Below are 22,219 nucleotides of genomic sequence, written 5' to 3'. Positions count from 1 at the left end.
AAGGCCACCAGCACTGGGGGGAAAGGGGGGACCTGGGGCTACACCCAGCCTGGGAAAGGGGGGCCGGGGGAGGGTGGGCATCCTGCTAACTGACACTCCACGGCCCCCATTGCCGACGCTAGCCCCGGTCCTGTCTTGTGCTTCTGGCCTCGCAGCTGCAGCCCCACGGCCTCACCTCTCCGGCCCGGTTCTAACCCTGATCCTGGTTCTGAAGAAAAAGAGACACACCCGTCTGGGCCACCCTTGGAGGCCACGCCCAGGCCCTCGCCCTCCAAGCCCCCCAGCTAGAGCTGGGCCACCCCTAAAGTCTGGAACTCCGGCCCCACCACCCTGCGAGTGTAAGAGTGGAGAGAGACGAGGTCTTCCCGGGGTTGGGACCCTGAGACGGAGCCCACTGGCAGTACAGAACCCCTGGGGTGGGAAGTGGGAGAAACCGAGGCAGCCGGAGTGGCCTAAGGGACCCGTGGGAGGGGAAGGCTCAGCGCAGGGGGTCAAAGTATTGTCCGGTAGCCGCCAAGCCCCAGGGCTGTGTGCTGGGGGAGAAAGGGTGGACGCCCGGGAGAGGCCAGACTGCAATTGCCTGGGAACTGACCTAATAGGAAATGTTCCAAAGGGTGGGGCCAGAGCCTGTGGCTATGGGAAATGGCCTAGGCTTGGATCGGAGCTGGGAGCAGAGGCGAGCTGCACCATCTCTGTGGCGCAGGGACCGTCTCTGAGACCCCCCCAGCACCTTCCAGAGGAAGCTGTTCTCTAAAATAAGAGGGATGGGCACAGGGTGGGGGTGGGGGAAAGCGAAAAATAAAGAGATTGTTTTGTCCCTTGCCCTTCCCAGCCTCAGGAGAGATGGGGGTTAGTGAGCATCTGTGCTCACTAGCCCCGGAGGGTGGATTGAGCTCAGGCGGGGGCAGGGTTCCTAGGGGGGCTGTCCGGGACACTGAATCTTTTGTGCCCTACCCGGGCTGCCACCACCCGCCCCCCCTTGCCATTCTGAGGCCCTTTTGTCTTCAGCTGCTTTGTTACCCCCTTTGTCCTCTCTGTTAAGGGGGGGTGGGGGCGCCCTCTGGGGATAGCTCCTCTTGCTCCAGCCCCTTCCTGCTTCAGACCCTAGCCTTGTCCCAACCCAGGCTCCTGTCCCTGCTTTTGCCCCAGAGAGTCTCACATTCCCAATATCATCAGGGTTTGGTGTATTAGGTAAAGAGAGGAAAATATGGCTCAGCAGTGATGCAGGGCTGGGTGGTGCTGGAAGTGGTAGGCATAATGAATGGGCAGGTACTCGTGGCCCCTAGGGTGGAAGGGGAAAAGGATAAAGGAAATGGCAGGGCAGGATGTGAGGTGGGGAGCGGGGAGATGACTGGGAAGAGTGAATTAGGGGGGTGAATGGGAGTGAGGAGGTTGGCTTGCTCCTGGGAAGGGGGAGGAATCAGTTGGCAACTCAGTCCTTCCTGGGGATTTCCTGGGGAAAGGAGTGGCTATGGGGTGGGGGTGAGAGCAGGAATTGCCCCAAACTTCTACCGACCTTGCTCCGATGTCAGAAGTAGCCTTCTCCTGTACTTGTCCCCTCCCCCAAGCCCTCCATCCTCTTACTACCACTACTACACACACAAAGTTCCTGTCTTTCTCTGTGTGTCAGTTTTCCCATATGTACAATGGAGATGTCCCCTGGAGAATAAGAAAGGAGAAGCCAATGATGATTATGAGGCCATGAGTTCCCAGGGTAAGGGTGGGAGGATGGAAATGTTAGAAGTGGAGTCTTACTGACTTGAGGATATATGAAAATAGAGACCTCTTGAGGGATAGCTTAGAAAGGCAATATGGAAAGACTATTGGTCATGTTAGACTCAGGTTGGGTTGGAGTCCCTCCTCTGATACTTAGCAGCTGTGTGACCTTAGGTAAATCACATCCTCTCAAGGCCTTAGCTTGTGGTCTCTGAGGTTCTGATGGACTCTAATTGTTAGGAGAAAGGCAGAGAGTGATCAGACTTGATCACAGAGAGGGAGAGAAAGATGAGAAAGTCTCTGGGGGTGGGTAGGACAGGGACCCATGCTTCTGGGAGAGAGTAGGAGTGAGGCCAGGAGCCCTAGGGTAATTGACTGGGAGCTGGGCCAAGAAAAGGGGGAGCCAGGAAGTAGGGGAGGAGGACGTGAATTGAGGAGGGGGAGCCCTGGGGGAGAACGGAGGCGGAATGGCTGTTCCGGGTATGTGTTGAGGGGAGGAGGGAAGCTAAGGAAAGGGGAGCCTGAGGGAGGGGGGGGTGGTAAGGGAGAGGAGGTGGTTTCTGGCACAGGAACCCCTGCCCTGGCCCAGGCTGGATCCTCCTTGTACAAAAGGAAAAGTCATTAACTCCTCTTGTACTGCCCTCTATCCCAACCCTTGCTTCAAGCAGAATTGCCCTACCTTCAAATTAAAAACTACCTTGTCTTGTCCCGTCCCGTCCCGTCCCATCCCATCCCATCCCATCCCATCCCATTCCCACCTCCACTCCCATCCCATTCATCCTCTCCACTGTCCCAGGTGGACCATTCAGCAACCCTAAACTTAAAACTTCCTTGCTCTAAACTCCCTAGGACTTCTCGTGTCTTCCTCCCTGAGCTGTTTCTTTTGTTCCTCTTTCTTCAGTCATCCATCTCCCTCAGCTCTGAGACCCAGCTCCTGAGGAAGAGGGGTCATCTTTAGGGAGTCCTCCATCCCCTCCAGGGTTAGGAATAAGAGTTTTAGATGGGGGAGGGGGAGTAGTTCTTCTCTTGGCCTTGGTTGTTATTTTGTTCACACTAGAGCTGGGGGTGGTGTTATCCCCCAACTTCACTTCCCCCCACCCCCATCCAGGGCTGTGATAAACTCCCAGAAAAGGAAAGAAACAGCTGAGAGTTGGAGTCAAATTTAGGAAAAGAGCTGTGTCATCAGCTGGCCAAGTGCCTGGGATCTGACTGCTGGGGATTCCCCTCCCCCCACCCCACCCCCAATTTCCTTTGAAAACCTGAATTTTTGGAAGTAATGAGACACCCCATCTGCCTTCCCACCAAAGACCTCAAGCTCTAGTCTGAGTGGCTCCGCCGGCTTGGCCAATCCCAGCTCTTCACTGTACTTAAAGGCGCTGGCGGGGAGAGCCCGCTGAGGAGAATCCAACTGGGAGAGGGCTGGGGAGACACACAGAGAGATAGAGACAGAGACACGGATACAGACACGGAATCGAAGAGAGACACAGAAAGAGACAAAGACCTAGAGAGAGGTATAGGGAGATAGGGAGATACACAGTCAGAAAGTACTGCAGAAAGTCAGACAGAGGAAGAGAGGACAGAAAAAGGACAGAAACAAAAGAGACAGAGACATTCAGGGAATCAGAGGCATACAGATATAGGGAAGGGCAGAGGGAGATAAAGGAAGCCTGAGCAGGGGACACCTCAGAGGAGGGTGGGGAGAGGGTGTTTGGGGAAGTGGCTCTCAGACTTATCTCTCTGCTCTGGGGGGATATTTTATTTCTTTGGAAGCTCCCTGGTCCCTGTGCCAACACTGCATCCTCCTCTGGCACAGGTCAGAACCCACAGGGGATTCCTGCTGAGAGAATCCTCCAAGAACCAGGCAGGGGGAGTAACTGGAGCCTCGAACACCCCACTTCCTACTAGCTACTGCTGCTGTACCATGTCCCAAGCAGACATAGGTCCCAGGAGGGACTTAGGGGGAACTCAGACCAGCCCTCTACTTCCCACTCCATCCCAGCCACTTCCAGGGCTTCTACTTCTGATGTTGCTGCTACTAGATTCCTGCTTGTCTCTTGCCCAGCTGGTGGGCCTCCCCACTCAGGAGGAGGAGATCGTGTTTCCTGAGAGACTCAATGGCAGCATCTTTCCTGGCCCCGGCTCCCAGGGGCTCCTGTTGTATCGGCTGCCAGCCTTTGGAGAAATGCTGCTTCTGGAGCTGGAGCAGGACCCTGGTGTCCGGGTTGAGGGATTGACTGTTCAGTACCTGGGCCAGGCACCTTCGATGCTAGGTGGGGCTGAAGTGGGCACTTACCTGACGGGCACCATCAACGGGGATCCTGAGTCTGTGGCATCTCTGCATTGGGATGGGGGAGCCCTGCTGGGCGTCCTACAGTACCGGGGGACAGAACTCCACCTTCAGCCCCTAGAAGAGGGTGCTCCTAATTCTGTTGGGGGGAAAGGGGCCCACATCCTACGCCGAAAGAGCCCCACCAGAGACCAGGGCCCCATGTGCAACGTTGGGGCCCCACTTGGGAGCCCGGGTCCCAGTCCTCGAAGAGCCAAGGTAGGCAGTTTCAGAGTCCCTGCTGCATCCGCTCCACCATATCTGTCCCACTGACCTCCATTCATCCTTTCCCCACCCACCTCCACCCCTGCCTGCTCCATTTTCTCCTCTCCCTTATTTCTTTTCTGCTTCTACTTGCGTCTCCCTTTCTGGATCACCAGTCATTCACTTTGCCAGCTAGACCCTGGGTGAGGACCCTTGGTGTTCTTTTCATGTCAATCTGCTGACTTGCCTCCCTTCCAAAGCACCCCAGCCTCTTTCTTGGCTAGAAGAAGGCTGAGTCCAGCTGGTGAATTTGCAGCAGTCATGGAAACTAGCGCTGGAAAGTGACCACACCTCCCTATAACTGGCCCTCAGGGCCCCTCTCTCCAGCCCAGGGAGTCCCAAATGGAGTGCTTTGAGCAGAAGCAGTCACACTTCAGTCCCCTATCCCTGTCCCAGCACTTTGCAGTTTCTTTGCTTGTACTGCAGAAGATGGCTCTGAGACTAGTTCTTCAGTCCAAACCCCACTTCCGAAGCTGAAAGGACATCCACAATCTCTCTTTAGGTTGTCCCCTTCTCAAGCTGGTAGACAATTGGTTTGCCTTTCTTTTCCTTCTTCCCTTCTTTTCTTCCTAACTACCCTTTTCCCTCCCTCTTCTCCTTCCTTCCCTCCCTCCCTCTCTTTCTCCTTCTAATCCAGACCAGACGCTCCCTCTAAACCCAGCCACCTCCGGATATCTGGCCCCAGCCCTGGCTGCTGACAGACTTGTTCCCCCACCACCACATAGCACAGACACGTTGCAACTCAACCTTCTACTCCACTGTTTTCAGGCCCCTCTCACAAACAGGGGGAGTCCCCCCCCACATCTCCTCTCTCAGGCACTCTCAGCTGTTCTTTCCCCCTGAGGCCCACGTGGCAGGGGACGTGGCACCCCCTTCCCCTCCCCTTCCCTAAACCGACAGCTGATGTCTCTGAGTAACCACAGGAGCCCCTTGGAGTGGGGCAAAGAAGGGAGGAAGGAGATAACTAAGATAAGAGCAGGAACCCAGTGGGGTCATACGGGTCCCTATCTGGCTCTGCTAAACTTCAGTCCCTAGAGGAAAAGGGGTATGGATGAGATGAAGGGGACAGAAGAAGCATGGGTGCCTCAGGATTAAACCTTACTTTGCTTTGATCTTCCTCCCAGCGCTTTGCCTCAGTAAGTCGCTTTGTGGAGACCCTGGTAGTGGCAGATGACAAGATGGCAGCATTTCACGGGGCTGGACTGAAGAGATACCTCCTGACTGTTATGGCAGCTGCCGCCAAGGCTTTCCGCCACCCAAGTCTTCGTAACCCAGTCAGTCTAGTGGTAACCAGGCTGGTTGTACTTGGGCCTGGTGAAGAGGGACCTCAGGTGGGCCCCAGCGCTGCTCAGACCCTGCGCAGCTTCTGTACCTGGCAGCAGGGACTCAACGTTCCTGAGGACAGCCACCCTGACCACTTTGATACAGCCATTCTGTTTACCCGACAGGTGAGGCTCCAACCAACTTCCCATTTCCCCAAACCTCCTATACTGTTATCTAAGCCTCCTATATCCCTAAGCCTCCAGCACCCAGGTCCCCTAATGTTCTAGAGTGCCTAACTGTATGGAGCTTGGCTTCCTGGCTCCAAATGCATCTTCTGTACTCCCCTAGGACCTGTGTGGTGTCTCTACGTGTGACACACTTGGCATGGCTGATGTGGGCACAGTATGTGACCCAGCCAGAAGTTGTGCCATTGTGGAAGATGATGGACTCCAGTCGGCCTTCACTGCTGCTCATGAACTGGGTAAGAGACACTTCCTGTGGGTACAGCCTCTTAGGCTCTGACTTGGACCCTCTCCTTCTTTCCTTTCTGTACTTGTCAGTTCTCATAGGTTCAGTTATCATCAAGCAGCTAAATCCCTGCTGCTCTCCTTCCTGAGCTCTATTCTAACATCACCAACTTGTCTAGTAGATATTTCAAACTATACCATAGGCTTCTCAAGTGCAGCATGTTGAAAACAGCTTTAAGCCCCCTAAACCCACCCCTCTTTCAAACCTGCTTGTCGCTGTCCAGGTGTGTCCAGTCACCCAGGTTTGCAACCTTAGTAGCATCTCCTTTGCCAACCATGAATCCAGTCAGTTGCCAAATCTGGTTTGGGTCCGTACCTTTGTGCCCTTCTCTTCTTTCATACAGCCGCTGCCCTGGTTCAGGTTCTTGCCTCCTCAGACCCTCTCACCTGGGCTATAGTATAATGGCTTCTTGACGGGCCTCCCTGCCTCATCTCTCCCTCCTCCAATCCCTCTGCCACAAAATGATTTTCCCAAATTGCATAGCTAACTATTTCACTCCCCTACTCCATAAACTCCTGTTACCTCTAGGATCAAATATGAGCTCCTTCTGAGACTGTGTAAAGCTCTTCACAGTCGGATGCCTTCCTACACATTATTCCTTCCACACACTCTTCACTCCAGCATTAATGACTTCTTAGATATTCCTCACACGTGATCTCCTATTTCCCATTTCTGTGCCTTTGCACCGGTTGTTCTTCATGCCTGGAATGTACGCCCTCCTCACCACTCCCTTTTAGAACCCTTACTTCCCTTCAAAGTTCAACCCAAATGCCACCTGCTACTTGAATCCTTTCCTGAAGGTCTCTAGCTGCTAGTGCTTCTCTCCAAAACGATCACCTTGTTTTCATTTTGTACATGATTGAGCGTGTGTACATGTTGTATCCCCTGATAGAATGCAAGGAACTGTTCCTTTTATGTCTTTAAGCCACCTACACAGTGCGTGGCACATAATAAGTGACTAATAAATACCTATTGATTGATTGATTTATAAAATGAGGGGGTTTCATTGGATCAGCAGCTCTCAAAGGTTTTGGTCCCAGGACCTCTTAACTCCTTACCTCTAAGAATTTCATTTTATGTGGTTTATGGGTGTGGATATTTACTATTTTAGAAATCTAAAGATCTTAGTATTATTATGAAAACAGTTTTGACTTCAAAGAATCCCAGAGACATCCAGGGGTCACAGACCACACTTAGAATCCACTGGCCTAAATGACCACCAAGACCCTTTCCAGTACTAAATCTATGATCCTACCCTTGAAGAAACTGAGGCCCTGAAAGGTGGAATAATTTGTCTAAAGTCACCTGGGGAGTTAGAGAAGAGCCAAGATTGGGCCCTTGGTCCTCTGACTGAATTCTGTATACTTTTCAAATGCTACTCCATCAGTTTTCAAAAGGATGTGAATTGAAGACATAAGAGTTATAGGTAAAGGGGCCTTGTGTGTACGTGTGTGTGTGTGTGTGTGTGTGTGTGTATATATGTGTGTAGTAGCAAAGGTGTACCCTAGAGGCACCATAGGGCAACTTAGTGAGCTTAGAGAGTGATGGAGTCCAGTTTGCAAACTGATGGCTGCTTCATTGTCATAGCGTCGGTATCCAACCCAGTGGGATGGATGGGGAAGGGGACAGATGGGACCAGGTCTCTAGCAGTATTTCTGCCCCCACAGGCCATGTCTTTAACATGCTTCATGACAACTCCAAGCCATGTGTGAGTCTGAATGGTCCTGGGAGCTCCTCTCGTCATGTCATGGCACCAGTTATGGCACATGTGGACCCTGAGGAGCCCTGGTCCCCCTGCAGTGCCCGCTTCATCACAGATTTCCTTGACAACGGCCATGGTCAGAACCCTACAGTTAACCTTGACTTTCATGGGGTGAAAATTTGTGTCCCCTGCCCCCCTAGCTCCTCTCAGCTCCTCCTACATTTAATCCTTTCTTCTTGGAAGACTCCTACTCCTTTCCAGCTTTGCTCCCAAAAGTACCTCCCAAAAGAAAGGTAAGAAGGAACCAGAAAGCACAACCATCCTTTCTTGCACTTGTCCTATTCAGCAGATTCTAAGAAGCTAGGATATCCCCAACCTTCTAGTCCCAGGATCAGGTCCCACCTTTCTTGCCCCTGATAATTTTCTCCTTCCTCTTCTTTCCCTAGGACACTGTCTCTTAGACAAGCCCTCAGCTCCTTTGCGCCTGCCTGTGACCTTCCCTGGCAGGGACTATGATGCTGACCGCCAATGCCAGCTGACCTTTGGGCCTGACTCAAGACACTGTCCCCAGCTTCCCCCACCCTGTGCTGCCCTCTGGTGCTCTGGCCGCCTCAATGGCCATGCTATGTGCCAAACTAAGCACTCTCCCTGGGCTGATGGCACCCCCTGTGGACCCAACCAGGCCTGCATGAGTGGCCGCTGCCTCCAGAGTGCTCAGCTCCAGGATTTCAATGTGAGGGTCAGGAGATGTGGGAGTGGGGTTGGTGGTTAGGAGGATGACTTGGCCAGGGAAAGAAAGACTGGGAGGAAAAGGGATGAATAGAGTGGGAATACAAAGGGATTTGAGGCTGGTGCCGGGATGGGACAGTCTGAGGATATGTGGTGGAAGAAGGTATATTGATCCCTGTTTCTCTAATCTTATGCTTCTACAGACCCCACAGGCAGGAGGCTGGGGCTCTTGGGGGCCCTGGGGGGACTGCTCTCGGACCTGTGGAGGTGGTGTCCAGTTCTCTTCCCGTGACTGTACTAGTCCTGTTCCCCGGAATGGTGGCAAATACTGTGAGGGCCGCCGCATGCGCTTCCGCTCCTGCCATACCCAGGATTGCCCCACAGGCACAGGTGAAGAGGGAGGGACAATGGAGAGGTGTACCTGCCACTCAAAGAACTGTCCTATGGGCTCTAGAGATTGGGGGACTGGGTCATTCTGTGGGCATTGGTAGTAGGACTGCTGTATATAGGATTATCTTCTCCAGTGCTTCTGAGGGGAAAAGAGGAAAGTATACAGGATAGGCCCTCGTGGGGAAGAGGAAGCCCTAATGTCTATGCCATGGGTGTTGATGATGCTGATGGTAGAAGGCCATTGAGTGTCAAATTCTGACACAGTGTGTCCCTGGCAATTTATGCGTGGTGAAAGTGGGGGTGGGCTTGGAAATAGTATTGGGAAAGCAGATGGTAGGTAGAGCTGGGGAGGTGGATAGAGACTGGGGATAGTGGTAGAACTCTGAGTCCTAATTATTTGTCCTGTGTCTTGGTATGCTACAGCTTTGACCTTCCGTGAGGAGCAGTGTGCTGCCTTCAACCTCCGCTCTGATCTCTTCAAGAACTTCCCAGGGCCCATGGATTGGGTCCCACGATACAGTGGTGTGGCTCCCCAGGACCAGTGCAAGCTCACTTGTCAGGCCCGGGCCCTTGGCTACTACTATGTCCTGGAGCCTCGGGTGAGGACAAGGGCAGGGGTGGTGGGAAAAGGGTAGGGAGTCTCAAGACCTTGACCTCTCTCTCACACCATCCTGACAGATCCTATCCTACCCTATTTTCTGAAAGTTAAGAAATAAAAATCACTGTCATAGGCAGGTCATCTGTATGGAACAGTGCCATCTTACCAGAAGTATCTGCTTATAGCTACTTGTAGAAAGAAACCAAAAAGTGTTTGAAATTGCTGCTCACATGTATCTGACTATGAGAGTTTTTGTAGCTCTAGGATCTTGATCCAGGATCTCATCTTTCCTTTGTTTTGCTTTCTTTTCTCCTAGCTCCTCCAACCAGCCTCCACAATATAGATGGCTGGCCTCAGGGCTACCTTAGCATTATTGGTACCAAGCAAAGTAGGAAACCCATTAAGCTTTACCCTACTTGCACCCCTAAAGCTCACTGTTATCTCAAGGATAACTAGGTAGCTCAGTGGATAGAGCACTGAACCAAGAGTCAGGAAGAAGCTCTGAAGTCAAATCTAGCCTTAGACAATTACTAGCTGTGCAACTGCAGGCAAATCACTTAACTGCTGTTTGCCTCAGTTTCCTCAACTGTAAAATGAAAGCACCTACTTTCTAGGATTGTTGTGAAGATCAAATGAGATAGTATTTGTAAATCTCTTAACACAGACCTGGCACAGTAGGTACTACATAAGTGTAAGCTAGTGTTATTATCACTTTGTCGGCATGTTGGGCTCCTGCCCTAATTCCCAAGACCTCTTAACATCTTCTCTCTGAAGTTGTGAGGCCCCTGTTCCATTCCCATCCCCACAAGCCTCTACTTCTGCCATCAGGGCTCCTTCCCCTAATTACATTTCTTCTCCTCAGGTGGTAGATGGGACCCCCTGCTCACTGGACAGCACCTCAGTCTGTGTTCAGGGCCGCTGTATCCATGCTGGCTGTGATCGGATTATTGGCTCCAAGAAAAAGTTTGACAAGTGCATGGAATGTGGCGGGGATGGCTCAGGCTGCAGCAAGCAGTCTGGCTCCTTCAAGAAGTTCAGGTATGGGAAGATGCCTTCTCCAGCCCAGCCTCAGGGATAGACCTTATAATATAGTGGCAGAATGGGGCAACTATAAAAGGGAGACTTCTTTTTCTTATCTTCCCGCTTTCCTAACTCTGTCGTCTTGCATCCTTCCCCAGGTATGGATACAATGATGTGGTCACCATCCCTTCAGGTGCTACCCACATTCTAGTGCGGCAACAGGGGGATTCTGGCCCTCACAGCATTTACCTGGCTCTGAAGCTTCAGGATGGCTCCTATGTCCTCAATGGTGACTACACACTGCTCCCATCTGCAAGTGACGTGGTTCTGCCTGGAGGTGCCAGCCTTCGATACAGCGGTGCCACTGCAGCCTCAGAGACCCTAACAGGCCATGGGCCATTGTCCCAGCCCCTGACCTTGCAGGCCCTGGTAGTGGGTAACCCTCAGAATCCTCGCCTCCGCTATAGCTTCTTTGTACCTCGGCCTGCCCCTCCAGCCCCTCGACCCACCCCAAAGGACTGGCTCCGACAGCGTGCACAAATCCTGGAGATTCTCCGGCGGCGCCATTGGGTGGGCAAAAAATAACCTCACCCTCCCAGGGGAGCAGCCCTGGGCACCGTGGGGGCACACAAATGACTTCGAGGAGAGGGCTCTGAGAAGCTGCCTCCTATAGGGCACAATAGGGAAGTGGTAATAAAGGCAGGACCTACCCCTTTCCCCCATCTTGCAGGCTGGCCCTGCCCTGGGCTGCCTGACTGAGAGAGGCAACCTGGCTACTATGTGACTGGGGGCTAGTAAACCTAAGATGGGGGAGAGTCCCTCAGTACCCACCCATTCCCTCTCCAAAGCTGGTCCTAGGAGGTGAGGAATTGCACGGTGGGCCCCAGTTGTATTTATTTGATATTTATTCATTGGTTTGTGAGGGATCAGCACCAAGGAAAGGGAGGGAGGGAAGGTAGAAATTGGTCCCTCATAGCATTTGCCCTAGCCAGGGGATCAAGTGTTAGTGGTGAAAGGCGTGAGAGGTGTGTTTGTGTGTGTCTGTGTCTGTGTGTCTGTGTATGTTTGTGTGTGTTCCTGAACCACAGCCCCTGTCCCCTAAAGGGGATCACAGGAGTGTGTGGCATGAATTATCGTGTTTTCTAATAAATTTAACTTCATTATTTATTCACTGGGCAGCAACTATGTGCTCCTTTTGGGAGTTGAGAGCTGCCACACCTTCCCCTATTATGTCTGGAAGGCATGGGCTTTGGGACTTAAGATTGGCAAAGTCTAGGCCACTGACCCCTTTCTTGTCCTCCCCTTCGAGGGGACTGCAGGGCCACTGGATACTAGTGTTCAGCTAGTTATCACTAACTACCCCACCCCTGCTAATGCTCTCCTCCTCCATGTCCTGTCCTGGGTGCTGAGGAGGAATCCAGAGCGAGCAGAATCTGCATATAGATTTAGAGTCCTAAGGGACTCAATACTTGGCACAAGTACGTGGTGATTAACACAGTCGATGGGAAATGATCATTCAAATGTTATAAAAGCTGACACCGATACAAAGATACACACAGGAGTTAAGAAAGACTTGACTCAGGGGGGTTGGAAGAAAGTTTCCTCAGTAATGGATAAGCATAAAGAAAAGTCAGCACTCAGGAGGCAGTGAGGGGAATAGAGAGGAAAGGATGACATGGGGATGGGGGAAGAAATTGGCCAGGATGTGATAAGGTTCAGAATGTGTAGAGTGAAAGAAATGGCTTAGTAGTAATCAGACTATGATTCTAGGGCAGGGATTCTTAACCTGGGATCTGTGAACTTGTTTTGTTTTTATTTTAATATTTTGATAACTGTATTTCAATATAACTGATTTCCTTTGTAATGTATGTATTTCATTTTGTACATTTTAAAAACGTTATTCTGAGAAATCCACAAGGTTCCCCAGACTGCTGAAGGGGCCCATGATACACCAAAGGTTAAGACCTTTTGTCCCAGGGGAATAGAGGTGGTGTTGGTAATCCATGTTCTCCTGTGGAGGGGAAGGTGGGAAAGTGTGACAGGAGAGGTTTCAGAAGGAAAAGGAAAAGAAAATTGTCTCATAGACAGCTGGGCAGAGTTAGCCCAGCCTAGTAGCAGGCTGTTGCCTTGTGCCAGTATTCAATCTTAGCATTAGCCATAACAGCTACCACTCCCTCTGGATGACTGGAAGTAGCTCTGGCCAGCCCATTTCAACTGGTCAGTCAGTTCTACCTGGGTCCCTTCTCTCTGAACAACACCCCACCTTCCCCTGCTATCTGATACAAGTGGAGACAGAAACACAGACAGAAACAGAACAACAGAAGTATATGTAGTTTGAGACCCCTTGATGGTAGTAATACAGACTGGTTGAACATTACTGTGCAAGTGCTATAGCTGGAGTGGTAAAGAGAGAGAGAAAAGGAGAGGGAGAGGAAAAACAAAGAAATTAGGAGACAGTTACTTTGTCCTAAGCAGGGGTGGGGAACCTTAGGCCTTAGGCCCCATGTGGCCTTCTAGGACCTTGGGTATGGTCTTTTCCAGAACAAATCCTTTTATTAAGGGATTTGTTCTGTGAAGTTTGGCATCAGTCAAAGGGCCACACTTGAGGACCTGTGGAGAGGTGATAAAATAATGCATGTATACAAAAAGAAAGACTAATATTGTGATAATCACAACTTACAGTATGAAGTTTGCTTTTCTTCTGATCACACCACAAACCAATGCTGTGGGTAGTAGGGTCGTGTCCTCTTTTCCTTTATCTTTTCATCCTCTTCTACTTCCTCCCTTCCACGCACTCTAGAATCCAGACATGTCTCGGTGACTTTCCACAGCTCTTCCACATGCCTGGAATGCTCGGTCCCACCCCCTCCTCCATCCCCCCCTCCAACTCTTAGTTTGCTGGGCTTCACTCCTCAGCCCAAAGTCCGCCTGCTACAGGAGCTCTTTTCCATTGTCCCTAGCTGTTAACACCTTCCCTCTTCAAATTACCTTTCATCTACTCTCCGTAGATAGTGTGTTTACATATCTATTTACATGTAGTCTCTCCCATGAGAATGTACACTCTCCAAAGGTAGGGACTATTTTTTTTTTTGTCTTTCTTTGTATCCCTGGCACTTAGCCTGATGTCTGGTACGTAGTAAGCACCCAAAAACTTTACCATGGTCCAAATGACTCACTGCTACATGACGGATGATCCTCTTTTCATAGCACTTTGCATGTCTCTCAATCACTTATCACATGATATGTTACATTATATTTGTGCACATGTTTTGTCTGCTCTCCCACATCTATAAATTCCATGAAGGCAGAGACCATATTGTATAACTCTCATGCCTGCCACAGCATCCAGCACGGTCCCTTGCACATAGTAGATCCTCAATAAATGTGAATTAAATAAATATTAGAATTCAGAAAGCAGGGGGAGATCGTTATAAGCTGCTACAGTCAGGAAAAGCTTCTTGGAAGAAATAAATCTTGAACTTGCCTTGAAGATTGGAAGAATTTAAGGAGGAAAAAAAGAGGGTATCCAGGACAGGAGATGAAGGCTGATCCTGGAGAGAACTATGAGGAGAAGGAGTTTCTTTGGATAGAATTCCAGAAGCAGCCAAGTGAAACAAGAGGACAAGGAAAGGATGTCAAGCCATGATACTGGTACCCGATCAAGCAGTAGAAGTTCCCCAAGGAAAGCAGGTCTCTCCTCTGGAAGTATCTTCAGTTTTGTTTCCCATTCCTCTTCCTGGGCCAGAGACAATGTAAAACTTGCCTGTAGCTGGAAGTCTAGTCAGGGCCTCTCTGCCCACAGCTAGGTCTAATCAGGATGACCCTAAGCTGAAACTCAGTGCTACTCACCTCTCAGACTCAGAGGTGATGAACTCTCCTCCTCCCTGATTGACTCTAGTCTCACCTCAAACCCTAGTAGGGTCCCAGGCTTGTGAAGAAGCCTGAGAGAGGCAGCCAAAACACCAACAGCAAGGAGATGGGAGGACTAGGTGGTTCTAGTAATATCATAACCATAGATTCCCAGCTGAGAGGTGGAAAGACAGAAAGGATGGAGATTATTGGGAGTAACTGAAGTGGAACTCCAGAGGAATTTTGTCATCCAATTCGGGGGGCTGGAGGAGAGAAGTGGATAGATGGGAGGGAGTAACTTTATAGGGGATCATCAGAGAAGTTGTTCTAAAGGAGCGCATCCATTTCCACACCATCTCTAGATCCACTCTCATCCCCCTTGGTTTAGATACAAATACAATCTTTTTTTTCTTCCCCCCTATAATACCAGTGTTGTCCATCAATGACATATAGGCTTCCCACTGGTGTGGAGAAAATCTCTAGGATGATATTTGACCGGCTTGGAAATGCTTCCAAACAGATGATTGCAACGTCCTTCTTAGATGTGGTTGGAGAAAGGCCAAGACCTGAGGCAGGACAGGACAATGAGGAATAACCAGCTGAGAGGGCTTAGGGAAACGACTGTTACTAAAACAGAAAAAAAAAAAAAAGATGAACAAACAGTACTGAACAACTTCCCCAGAGAAGACCTTATATGGGGACCGGGGCAGAGAATTTAAGGGAGCTTAGAGAAGGAAGTAAGGATTAAGGAGGGCCTCTTGGCTCTATCGAAAACCAGTAACAGACCACACACCCACCGTGCAATACACACAACACTATGGACACGAATACCACCTCCTCACACATAGAGATACAACATGACATAGTGATGAAAACACTGGATTTGGGGATCAGAAGACCTGTATTACTGGACAAGTCCCAAGTATTCTCTTCTATAAAATTAAAGGGTTGGTTTAGATGAGGGGTTCTTAATTTGTGTGTGTGTCATGAACCCCACTAGTGATCTAGTGAAACTTGTGGGCCCCTTCTCAGAATATTTTTTTTTAAGAAAATTCATAATGAAAGGAAACACTATTTCAGTCAGAAGTTACAGAAAATATACAATTGTTTTCCCCATACAAATTCATAGACCTTCTGAAATCTATCCATGGATCCCTTGGGAAATTTGTGGACCCAGGTTAAGAACACCTAGATGATATGATCGATAAAGCACCTTCCTAAGGCAGGTAGGTAGCGCAATGGATAGAGTGCCAGGCCTGGAGTTAGGAAGACCTGACTTCAAATTTGGCTTCAGACATTTACTAGCTGTGTGACCCTGAGCAAGTCACTTGACTCTGTTTGCCTCGGTTTCCTCATCTGTAAAGTGAGCTGGATAAGGAAATGGCAAAGCACTCTGGTATCTCTACCCAGAAAACCCTAAATGGCGTCACAAGGAGTCAGACATGACTGAAAATGACTGAATAACAATGTTCCTTCCAGATCCAAAACCTATGAGTCCTACATATTGGACACACACAATGAATCTGATGTTATTTAGATATGTAACCGATGTTTAAACAGGGCGCCCAAACCAGACTCCCCAATATTCTCCGGATTGCCAGAGTCTGAGGAATGATGGCAGCTGGGAAACTGAGAGGACAGTGGGAAATTTCTGAATTGTCATTTTGTATATTATGACCTGAAATGTAGAACTACCCCCTAGTCCCTTCTCAGAGGTTGGGAGGAATGTGCGCTTTTAAGAAGCAGGAGGCTGTGTGAGAGGACAAAGCAGTGATAAAGAAGTACATAGCATGCTTGTGGGCATGCCTGACCCTTCCTCCCATTTGCTCTGAAGATGCCAGCTCTTCTTTCCTGAGTCATACATAGTATGGTAGCACTTGGCTACTACTGGGTGAAATCAGGGTAGCTGACTGCCAGCGGGATTGCAGCAACTGACTTTGGGAATTGAAACTGCTAGCTTGAGTGGCCAATGCCACTCAACCGCTGACCCACACACTTCATAAGAAGCTATTTGGGAGAAGAAGATGAGAAACTTTCAGGAGCTGAGATAGGGAAGGTCTCATCCATCAGGCAACTTGGGGTTCCCAGCATCCCTACACCTCAACAATACAACTTCTGGGACCTGCCTTCTTAGAATGGCAGCAAGAGAGATAGATTCAACTGGGAGAACAGTCATTCAGATGACAAAACAATCATTTGGGGGACTGGTGTAAGGGGCACTGAGTCTGGACTGCGTGGAGAACCAGAACAAATTTCAAAAATCTCAGATGCTAGTGATTAAAATGTTCCAGCACAACTCCCTGTCCTTCTTAAGCTCCAACTGTTCCCCTTTTCTCTTGTTTTTTATTGTTCCATTTCAGGACCCAGTGAGGAGCTCTGGGCCCCAGCATTGACCTCCTTATTCCCTTTTCCATGACTTAGAGCAGAGAAGGAAATTCAAGAAGTATGCTAACACAGGCACCTTGAAACTCTTCTGTTTTTGATATGTTAAATAAATTCAATAGTCACTAAATATTTTTTGCCTGAGTCTTATAAACGGAGTTGCTGATCAATAAAGAGCAAGACATTTTCCAGAGACATGGTAGAGGGAAAGAGCCATTGATTCTATATTAATATCCAAAGGTGACATTTTATTTTTCAGATTCTAGTGGAAATTCAGAACCTGATCAGCACAAGTTTATCTTTACCTAGCTCTTTGAAGGGACAGGTTGGCTAGATTGGATATGCCCCTTGTCATGGAGATACAATGGGGGTCTGACACATGACTAGACTACATAAGGTCATTCTCTTCCTATGAAGGACAATCGGGAGATGCTTCTGGGAGAATTGGATGGTGCAGAAGGGAAGTGCCTAGGGAAGACTGGAAGCTGTTTAGATATTCTGTAACTAGTTCCAGTTGGCTAAGCAAGTATTGAAAAGCTTTTTAATTGACTGTGGAGGCATTCAAAAAAACCTATAAATTTTCCTTATGGTCTCTTCGCCTTCTTCATTTCTTCAAGATCTAGCTGATTCCTTCACTTATGGAATCCGATGAATGGAACGAATTTAGGAACTTTAAAATAGCAGAACAAGCCTCAAGAAACTGGGGTCCAAGTTAAGGCTGAGTTTCTCAGCCAGTGTAGCATTGATGCCCCAGGAACACGGAGCCATTATCAGGAACTAATTTCAGGATTCAAATCCAATGGAAGGACTTATCCAGGAGTCATGCTGCATCTGGACAAGAACTTGTTGGGACCAAATCAACAAGTCCACAAACATTTATTAAGAGCTTACTTTGTGCCAAGCACTGTGCTAAGTCCTGGAAATACAAATACAAGCTGAGAGAAAGATAGTCCCGGTCCCCAAGAAGTTTGTTCCAATGGGGGTAGAAAACGTATCAAAGGAAATTGAAAAGGCGGGGAAGGACCAATGCTTTGTAGTTTTGTGAACTAAGTTTTGAGCCCACTCCCACAGAGGTTGTTTGTATATTCATTCTTTCTACATCCTCGAAGTAAATATTCCTTTGTAAAAGCGACCTGATGGTAAATGGAACTGAGAGTGCTGGTCACTGACCCTTTAGCAATGAGGGAGAGAAGAGCGAGTGTGGGTTCAAGATAATGGCAATAAAGAAAAGCTTCTCTCAAACCCCTCAGTGGACCCTAGAACTCTAAGTGCTCCAGGAGAGAGAAAGAACACGCTTGCTACAGCAAGAATCTTCAGCATAGAGCCATCAAATACATAGCTTATATGCCGCATGCAGCCTGTAGCGATCCCAAGTGGGGCAGAAACAGATTAAAATGTAATTGGGAAATATTTAGGAAAACAAATAAAAATAAAGAATAATAATACATAATACAGTATAATATGATATAAATGTATAATTAAAATATACAAAAATGTAATAAAAACATAGCTGATATGACATTTTAAAACTAAGTCAAAATGAGGCTTACAGGGATCCTTATGTCCAGTTTAGCTGTCCTATTAACTTGAACTCTATTTGAGTTTGACATCAAGGCTTTAGCACATGTGTCAAAGGGACCTTGAGGGAACAAGTGGGCTGGTGGATGGAGTACAGCACCACCTAATGAGCAAATTATAAACTGCACCCTCTTGCAGGCTCACTATTGTAGTGTCTGAAGTGTCATCCAGGACACTATTTTATACACGCCCAGCCTGCATCTGCGTCACCAAGATAAATATTAAGGGCTGCTGATCCTCATCGAAGATTAGCCTAGAAATAGACTAATAGGACCTGAATTCAAATCCAAACCCAAATACTTATGTGACCCTGAGCAAGTCACTTAACCCGGATTGTCTCCCCTCTTTCACCCTCCCCCACAAAGAAAAAAACAAATGGAGAACAAATGAATAAAGAAAATTTTAGGCAAAAAGATATAACATGGTAGAGCAGAAGGAAAATCTGAGCTCCTTGAAGAGACTTCTCTTTTTGTCTTTATATGTCTAGACTCGAGCAATGTCTTGTACTGTGCCTAATAAATGACTGTCAAATTGACTTGAATTATTGAATTAAAAGAGCACTGAATTTAGTGCCAGAAAACCTGGGTTTAAGTAATGATTTTTCTGATTTTCTAATCTAATTAAGAAGGCTTTCAAATGAAAATGCAGGTAGAGAGAATAAGGTGCCTACATATAATTGTTAATTGAAGGGATTAGATGTGTTCTGCTTGGTTCCAGAAGAGAAACTAGGAGATGTAAACTAGGAGAAGCAAAAAAATTTGGGGGGGGGGGGGGGGGTGTCACAAAGTGTAGTTTAATTTGACTTATGTTGGCTTTCATGTCAATTTTACTGGTTCATTCCTGGTCCCAGGTGTGCGGAGCTCATGACTCCTGATCCTTAGAAGTGGTGTCTAGGACTTAAGATCCCTCAGAAGTAAGGCCAGAGGCCCTCTGCAATCAATTTCTTCATTCAAAATGGAGATTTTGGTGGTAGTGCTCCTTAACTCATAGAAGTGCCCTTTGTAAGTTGTAAAATGTTATTTCACTGTGAAATATCCAAAGAAAGAAGGTTAGGACATATATAGAATCAGCATTTTTTGTTGTAGCAAAGAACTGGAATGTAAGATGAGGTAAGAAAAAAATTGGGGAGTGGGTGAATAAAACATGGTACAGGAATGTAATGGAATATTATTAATATGGTTTAGGATTGCCAGGAACCCTGAAATGTCAGGGTATATGGCAGCATCTGCCTAGAATGAATTGGAGCATTGAAATGAAACCTTCCAGTCAAATGACAAGGTTTACGGTAACACCAGTGGGTTATAACACCAGCTAATGATTACAAAAAGCACAGTGAAAGATTCTGGATGGAATTAAGCAGTAGTAAGTAGTCTGGGGTAGGCCAGGTGCAACTGAGAAAGCACTATCAAGCCGGCTAATTAGGTGATCTAGATGGAATTAAGGACTGAAGGCATTATGCCAGTAGTCTAGGGTAGGCCAAGAATGACAGTGAAAGGAATGTCAAATAAACTAATTAGTCGATCTAGGTGGGCTGGGGTGGGTCAGTTGCCTCAGGCCTAGGCACCTTTGATCTGTGCTGCTGAAATGCATGGGTTGCTTTCAAAGACATGGTCTTTTCCTTTTAGGGATCCAGGTTCCATCACCCCATCATTATGGAGCTGTAAGAGATTGTTCAGAGCAGACTTGTATGATCTGATAAAGAGTGAACTGAGTAGAATCATGAGAACAATTTGTGTAGTAACCACATTATAAAGAAAAGCAACTCTAAAATACCGAAGAATTCTTATCACTGGAACGACCGGTTATGACTCCAGAGGACTGAAGATGAAGCACTATTCTCACCTTCTGACAGAGAGAAAATGGACTAGAAGTAGAGAATGCTGTATACATTTTCAGATATGGACACTTGTGTAGATTTGTTTTACTTTATAGTAATCTTTGTCATAAGAATTTTAAAAACCAGGTGTGTGAGAATTGAGGAAAGAAGGGCTAATGATTCATTTATTCATCTATTAATCAAGAGTGATTAAAAAAAGAAAGAAAGGAGCAGAAAAGAAAGGAAGTTCAGGGGAGATATAGGCAAGGGTTAACATGTTGGATTTATTAAATACTTGTTTTTAAATCAAGGTCTATGTAGTCGTGATTTGAGATTTCACATACAATCCTCTTTCTCTGTCCCTTGTACGTGGAAACATTCATGTTTGTTGGTGTTTATCAAGCTCAGAATAACAAAAATGAAAATCTAAAAACAAATCTGAATTACCACATATTCATGACCTTGCTTTCATAAGGAATATTAGCGACCTCTAGTGTTGATTTTGTAAATAGACAATGGTGTTGTAAACAAATCAGAAGACCCTGAAATCCTTAAATTGAGAGTTTGGAGGTTAGCTAGTCTAATCCCTGGGTTCCATGAATAAATCCACACTAATCCATTCCTCTGCACAAACATTTCCAGTGATCCAGAACTCTTCAGTTCTTCATGAGGCAAGCCCATTCCTTTGGGGGATGCCTCTAGTTGTCAGAAGTTCTTAAATCTACCTCTCTGTAACTTCTACCTTTGCTCCTAATTTTCCCTTCTGGGACTAAACAGAACAAGTCAATTGAACAGTTTTATCTGGGCAGTTTAATCTCTCACTGCATTTTCAGTTGAAAACCTACTTAATCACATCAGTCAATCAATCAACAAGAATTTATTAAGCATTATTAATTAAGCATAATTTATTAATATTAAGAATATTATTATATATGTGTGTGAGAGGCAGGGGAAATACCAAGGCAAAAATGAACCTGTCCCTGCTCTCAAGGAACTTATATTGTATAGAAGTAGATAAAAAAGTCTATACAAAAGATATACCAAAAGGGTATTTAAAAGTATAGACAATATACATACAAAAAACCTAAGGTAATTTTTAAGGGGGAAGCACTAATAGCTTGGGAGAGCCAGGAAAGGCCTCATGAGAAGGTGACATCTAAATTGAGTTTTGAAGGAGGAGAAGTTTCTAAGAGGAGGAGAGTACATTCCAGGTGTAGGGGATCAATAAAGTGGCATGTGTGAGGAACCTCAATTAAGTTAAGTTGACTAGACTATATATATATAGAGTATGTGAAGTATGTGAGTGTGTATCTGGCTAGGCATGACTCAGACTAGTGGTTCAGGCTCCAGATTAGAACGAAATGAGATAGTCATAAATCATATAACATTTAACAAAAGAATTTCATTTAATAACAGTATGGATTCAGCAAAGGCACAGCATTGATTGAGTCGGGCACAGCCTGCGCTCGTCTCTTCATTTACCACAGTGGCATGTTGTCAAACAGACGTGTGAAGTCTGAAGAGTTCTAGACTCTTAGCTGGCACTGGTCTTTTTCTCTTAAGGGACCAGAATTTCAAGTCCATGGTTCAAGATTTTGTTGCCTAGATCAATTAACTATTGAGGACAGTTTGCCCTTTAGGGGAAAACTAGCCAAGGCTACATGGAGTAAATGTTGCTCACGTATGCTGGAATGGTAGGTCAGAGCTAGGTTGTGAAGTTCTTTCAATGCCAAAAGAAGACAAATGAGACATTTGTGGTTCATGTGGCTGCCTAAACAGAGGCAGACCACTCATTATATACATACTCCAGCAAAAACAAACAAATAAAAAACCCTAAAATTCACTCTAGACCAAGTAATGATAAAAAAACAAAAGTTCGATGAGATAAGTAAGTGATTTCTTCTGCTCCCAGAACTGCACAAAAGAAGTCAGCCAAAAGCCCACAGGCAATAGCAAACGGGATCTACAACAAAACCAGGGCCAGCTGTTGGCTGGCAAATAGCTAGTAGCTGCCCAGCTCAACCAAAGACGAGCCAGAAACAAATGTGGCCTACAAAG

At 47.3% G+C, this 22,219-nt stretch overlaps 1 protein-coding gene across 2 annotated transcripts; it reads left to right on the top strand.

Annotated features, from left to right (window-relative positions):
• Nucleotides 1-70: 70 nt before the first annotated feature.
• Nucleotides 71-12,400, top strand: ADAMTS4 (ADAM metallopeptidase with thrombospondin type 1 motif 4). 2 transcript variants are annotated; one of them, XM_072644005.1, is made up of 10 exons: nucleotides 71-338; nucleotides 3,530-4,261; nucleotides 5,431-5,754; nucleotides 5,918-6,050; nucleotides 7,765-7,935; nucleotides 8,246-8,532; nucleotides 8,732-8,918; nucleotides 9,342-9,517; nucleotides 10,379-10,554; nucleotides 10,695-12,400. In XM_072644005.1, exons 2-10 carry the CDS (start codon nucleotides 3,638-3,640, stop codon nucleotides 11,119-11,121), a joined length of 2,505 nt encoding a protein of 834 aa, XP_072500106.1. In that variant the 5' UTR covers nucleotides 71-338; nucleotides 3,530-3,637; the 3' UTR covers nucleotides 11,122-12,400. The 2 variants fall into 2 exon arrangements, with proteins under 2 accessions (XP_072500106.1, XP_072500105.1); XM_072644004.1 differs by lacking the exon at nucleotides 71-338 and having other exon boundaries at nucleotides 1,461-4,261.
• The last annotated feature ends 9,819 nt before the right edge of the window (nucleotides 12,401-22,219 follow it).

The sequence above is a fragment of the Notamacropus eugenii genome, chromosome 2 (genome assembly GCF_028372415.1).
Source record: "Notamacropus eugenii isolate mMacEug1 chromosome 2, mMacEug1.pri_v2, whole genome shotgun sequence".
Taxonomy (NCBI): domain Eukaryota; kingdom Metazoa; phylum Chordata; class Mammalia; order Diprotodontia; family Macropodidae; genus Notamacropus; species Notamacropus eugenii.
This window is presented reverse-complemented; position numbering and strand designations above follow the sequence as displayed.

Coding starts and splice junctions, on each gene's coding strand:
- ADAMTS4 (XM_072644005.1), top strand. CDS start 3,638: ATGTCCCAAGCAGACATAGGTCCCAGGAGGGACTTAGGGGGAACTCAG. Junction 5,755..5,917: donor CCATTCTGTTTACCCGACAG/GTGAGGCTCCAA, acceptor GTACTCCCCTAG/GACCTGTGTGGTGTCTCTAC. Junction 7,936..8,245: donor TTTCCTTGACAACGGCCATG/GTCAGAACCCTA, acceptor TTCTTTCCCTAG/GACACTGTCTCTTAGACAAG.